Genomic DNA, 5492 nt, shown 5'->3' with positions numbered 1-5492 from the left:
AATCATGGCTAAGAGGGAAAAGGCTGTTTGTAAATAGTGTCTAGTCTGATACAATTTTAAAAATATATACTGGAGCCCAGCCAGTGTGGCTCAGTGGTTGTGCATCAACCTATGAACCAGGAGGTCATGGTTTGAATTCCCAGTCAGAGCACATGCCCAGGTTGCAGGCCAATCCCCAGTGTGGGGGTGCAGGAGGCAGCCGATCAATGATTCTCTCTCATCCTTGATGTTTCTCTCTCTCCCTCCCCGTTCCTCTCTGCAATCAATAAAAATATATTAAATAAATAAATAAAAATATATCCTGTATCTTCTTTCTTCCTGACTATCCCACTAATGCACCGGTTCCCAACCCAAAAGAAGGGCGTTTTCTGTCTCTGCGGCAGCTCTGTGGCGATGACCTCTGACCTCTGGTTCTCCCCTGCAATGCAGGCCTCTCCGACAACGGTAGCCCCAGGTCAGAGGCAGCACCGAGGCCTAAGTCCAAGGCCCGGAAGCAGTTCGAGGAAAACCGCGGAGCTTCCGCCCCGGGGACAGTGAGATCAACGAGCAGCGACAGGTAAAGAGCGAGCAGCCCCAGCAGCCCCTGCTCCGGTGGCCCTTCGAGCCACAGCCCTGGCAGGAGGCCTGTCTGCTGCCGGCGACGCTGGGGGCGGCCCCTGGACCAGCCGCCGGGGAGCTCCTCGTGGAGGCTCCCCAGAGAGCACAGCCTGCCGGGGGCGCCCCGACAGATGGGCAACCCGCTAGCAACCCGACAAATGCTCCTTAAGAGTCAGGCATGTTTGTGTTTTTGCTCCCATATTTATGGACATAATTTTTTTAAACAAAAATGCTCAGTAGGAGTGACGGGGAAGGCACGTCTGCGGTGCTTGTGGTGGGAGCGGATCAGCCGCAGCCTCTGCTGGCAGGAAGTGCCACAGCCCAGCGACTGCTTGTTGAATCCCACTGGCTGGTCCCCTGAGATCCTCTGTGTCCCCCACAAGACACCATGCATGCTCCCTTTATTCCTTCAACACGCCTCCATGGAGCGCCTGGCACCGAGCTGGGTGTGGGGACATGGAGGTGGGCGACAGGGCCTTCGCAGGCCTGTGGGGAAGGACAACCCAGGACAGACGGCATCCCTGGGTGGCAGGTGATGCAGAGGATGCAGTCGCCATAAGGAAATTTAAAAAAGAGATAAATGAGGGGGTGTGGGGTGGATAGGTCTGCTTTGGGGGCGCGGGTAGGAGGAAGGCTTCTTTGAAGAAGTGACACTGAGCTGAGCAAGAGAGACATGGAGACACACGGAGGGCTGGAGGGGCTGGAGGGTCAGCAGGGCAGGGTAGGGCAGGGCCTGTGGCCTGTGGCCTGTGGGTGGGAGTTTCAGCCTTAGCCTCAGGCCACGGGAGCCACTGGACAGTATCGTGTGGGCACTGAAGCAGGTAGGTGCCGCCCGAGCATCTCCGAGGTCTGTCACCCTGGGTCTTGGAACTCCCACCAGTCCAGGAGGTAGGGCTGCCAGATTGCAGGCCCCAAGCTCTGTTGGGGTGGTGGGTGACTCCTGCATGTCCCCACTGCGCCCCCCAATGGGAGGGGGGAGACAGGCTTAGGAGCTCAAAACTGCCAGACACTAGGCCCCTCAGTGGTCTTCGCAGCGATCCTTTCCCAGCGACTCTTCTCTTCTAGGATCACATCGGGCTCCTTGGAAAGTCCTTCTCCCGCCGAAGCCAATCCCGAGGGGCAGTGCGCCTCGACGGGCTCCGACCAGGACCCTGGGGAAGACAGAGAAGGCAGCCCCGTCTGGGGCAGCAGCCCCTTCCAGCTCCCGGCTTCCTCGGATGAAGACATCATCGACTTGAAGTAAACAGAGTCCAAGTCACGTTTTCCACCTTTCGTTTTCTTATGGACGTTTATACTTTCACCAGTCCCGACATCATTGCCCAACAGCGCGGCGTCTAGCCTGTCCGCGATCTATTGGACCAAACCTCTGCCGCTCGCCAGTCCGGGTCGGTCTCTAGTGCCCAGTGCGTCTCTCGACCTTGGTTTCTTTCTGTGCAGGAACCATCAGTCCCCTTGTAATACAGGTGGTAGATTTCATTGAGGTTTTAGATTAAAACTTTGAATAAATCAAAAATGTTCACTCTTTCTATGGCAGCCTTCTCATATTTATATACTTAGGTGGGAAAATTATTTTTTTCATGTCCTAGAATGTGTTTCTTTTACAAAGAAAAGCCATTGCTTTTTAAATGTATTATAAATAAGTTTTCTTTCTGCACCTCTGGCCCAATGACTGCTTCAGGTCCCTGTCACCGACACCAGCCCTGTTCCTGCCCCGGGACTCTTGAGGAAAGCTGATGGTTAGGTCTCAGAAGCTCCTGTGCCTTTCTCCTGTGTCTAACAATAATAAGGGACAGGAAGAAGCTGAAGAGTCTTGAGATTATTTTGTTTGGTTCTATTGTTACTCTGAAATCATACAACCAGAGAACAGTTACCAAAACTAGCATTTTCGAGTGCCTTCCTCTCCCTCGGCTCTGCTTTGCTCTTTCCGGTGAACCAGATGACTGTCCTTCCTCTTGTTACCTGTCTGCCTTCCCCTGCTCCCTCCTCCAAGTGAGAAGAGAATCTGGGTGCAAGTGAAACAGCAAAATGTAAGCCTCCAGCCAGGACAGTTAAAGGGGGAACCGAGTGTCCCTAACATTGTAGAAGTTTAATGTGTGAAGAAGGTAACTTACCTCTGGCATTCGTCTGACAAGTCCGTTTTAGTAGATCTCTTCTCGTCTACACTACCCATCAAAAGACACTGGAAATCACTTCCCCTGTTAGTGCAGAGAGCTGTGTGACATAACCTTGATCTGACCTTGATCATGACCTGCCTCCTCGTGGGCCGTGCACACTGCTCCCCTCCCTGCCTGCCGCACACACGGTTCAACACGATGGAGAATGCAAGCTGAAGGCCGCCTGGGTCCCTTCAGCAGAAGGCAGGAGGCCAGAGTCAGAAGGTAAACTAGTAATGAAGTAAAGACGGTGCCTTCTATGTAGAGGCACGTGGGGCGCTTACAACTGAACGTGTCTTCTCGTGGTCTCCGCAGCGTGCAGCACGCTGGTCCTTCCTTTGCGTTTTGTTATGCCCTTGTCACATACGGGGGAACACAAAGTCCACTACATCCTGTATCTCGAACTCACCAAAAGTTTGGTGAATTAGGTTTTATTATTGTTTGCTTTCAAATAAGGAAACAGGCTCAGAAAGGAGCAGTGGCTTGAAGCTGTGAGCTCTCTGGTCTCAGAGCTGGGCTCTCTCCCCTGCCCACCGTACACAGCCAGGCTGAGTGATGGTGCCAGTTGGACCGGGCTGATGTTCATGTTAAGCTAATTTGTGAGCTTTGTGAGCTTGTATGGGTGTTGTTTCCTGTTAATTTCTTCCCCTGATCGTTCTTGCTTCTCATTCTGGAATAGAAAAACCAAGGGCTTTGTAGACCATTTTCCCAAACAAGTGGGCAGTATTAGAGTCACCCCGTGACTTGACAAAAGTCACAGATCTGAGGAATGAGTGTAGAAAGGGCAGGAAGTGGACCCTACTAATCAGGTGGATGGCGCTTCGCTATAAAGCGGGCAGGAGGCTGCTCTGGCAGCAGTATCTGCTTAGTGGTCATGAACTGAACACTCACGGGAGGGAGACCACCAGCCAGGGGGCAGGAGCCAGTTTGTAGGCTCAGAGCTGGCATCGCTGGACTCACTGGAGTATCCTGTCTGCAAAGGTCTCTCCACACACCCCACCCGCTGAGTTACAAAGTAAACTGAGCAGTTTACCCCTGGAGTCTGAGTCATGCATCCACTGCAAACACCAGGTGCTGTGTGCAGAAGACCACGTGCATGGGGCGGGAGAGAAGTAAACAGGTGACCACAAAGCGGTAAGAAGTGCTGTGATGAGAATTTACAGCTGGAGCACAAGATGCCTGTCCTTATGGTGCAGTCAGATGACTGCAGAGGGCAAACAGCTACCATGATCACACTGGTTAGCACCATGATCACACTGGCTGGCACCATGATCACACTGGTTAGCACCATGATCACACTGGCTGGCACCATGATCGCACTGGCTGGCACCATGATCACGCTGGCCGGCACCATGATCACACTGGCTAGCACGGACAGCTTCGCACGCATGTGCTTGGTGTTTGTGTACATTGCCCTTGCTCAGCCCCTGCTCAGCCCCTGCTCCAAACTCTCTTGAAAGACAGATCTCATCTCCATTAGAGATGAAACACAGGCCCAGAGAAAGATGAGAAGCTACGCCTCTTACAGCCCTGGTTCCTTCCAGAATCGCCGGCACCACCCCAGCGGAGGCACCCAGCACTGGTGCTCCTCAGCCCTGGCCTCCTCGCCCTCGCCCCAGCAGCAGTGACTTGGGGGGCACCCGGAGTGGCTGGCTATCAACATCCGCAGCAGACCCAAAGATGAGCGGTGTATATATTTTTATTGATTTCAGAGAGGAATGGAGAGGGAGACAGAAACATGAATGAGAGAGAATCCCCGATTGGCTGCCTCCCCCACGGCCCCAACTGGGGACCCAGCCCGCAACCCGGGGAATGTGCCCTGACCGGGAATTGAACCGTGACCTCCTGGTTCATAGGAGGTCAACCCCTGGGCAAGATGCGAGGTATTTGGATGAATATTCAAGAGTCAGGGTTACCTGTGAAGTGGGTGGAACTTAACAGGGAGCGTGAAGCTCACCGCTGACGCCCTGATCAGTCCCACAGGCGGCATGGGGGCCCTGCCCAACACGGTGCCCAGAACCCGGAGGTCCTAGTCGCGGGCTCTGCAGCCACTGGTGACCCGCAGGTGGGGTGCGCGCGGGGCCACGCCTCCGCCCCCAGAGCCCAACGGGTCCAGGCTCTGAGTCTGGGAGGAGAGTGACACGCGACAGTCTTTTGGAAACTCCAGCCCTGCGGCTCTTGGTGGGCAGAGCAGGGCCGGGCGGAGGGGCCAGGCTTCTCCACGTCAGGGCCCAGAGCCGCGGCTCACGAGGAGCAGGAAGTGCAGACCCGACTGTGGAAAGACCGGGCAACCGCCCGCGAGGGCCTGGAAGTCCGGAGGGGCTCACGTGCTCCGCCTTCGTCCGGCTCCAATCCTATTGGCTGAAGCCAGACAGAGAGGCGACTCCCAGACAAGTGCAATCCCCGCCCTCCACCCTCATTGGCCGGCTCGGCTGGAGGCGCTCCTTGACCCCGCCTGGTCCACACCACTCCTATTGGATGACAAACCCCGCCCCTCCTATACATTGGATAGCTCTGTCCTAGGGGCGGTTCCAGCGCGCTCCGCCTACCGAACTTTGCTTCCATTGGTCTGCTCTGCTCTGTAGGGCGAATCCCAACGGCGACGCCACCGTGTCTTGCGTTCCCATTGGCTGCTTCCACACCCACACCCGCTGCCTCCCAGGGCCTCCCAGACAGGCCCGTTGGCCGGCTCAGCCGGGAGAGCCGGTGTCTGCACCAGGACTTGCCGGCATTGGCCGCGGA

General features: G+C 55.4%; 1 protein-coding gene across 2 annotated transcripts in view; it reads left to right on the top strand.

The window, feature by feature from the left end:
* Nucleotides 1-2123, top strand: part of GARNL3 (GTPase activating Rap/RanGAP domain-like 3) — an 88433-nt gene extending 86310 nt beyond the window's left edge. For both annotated transcript variants that reach the window (XM_006768542.2, XM_015567067.1), the window contains exons 28-29: nucleotides 430-556; nucleotides 1663-2123. In XM_006768542.2, the coding sequence (XP_006768605.1) occupies nucleotides 430-556; nucleotides 1663-1840 (305 nt within the window). In that variant the 3' untranslated portion in view covers nucleotides 1841-2123. The remainder of the gene's footprint in view (nucleotides 1-429; nucleotides 557-1662) is intronic.
* The last annotated feature ends 3369 nt before the right edge of the window (nucleotides 2124-5492 follow it).

Source organism: Myotis davidii, unplaced genomic scaffold (genome assembly GCF_000327345.1).
Source record: "Myotis davidii unplaced genomic scaffold, ASM32734v1 scaffold142, whole genome shotgun sequence".
NCBI lineage: Eukaryota > Metazoa > Chordata > Mammalia > Chiroptera > Vespertilionidae > Myotis > Myotis davidii.
The sequence above is the reverse complement of the archived record's forward strand: the minus strand, read 5'-3'. Positions and strand labels throughout refer to the sequence as shown.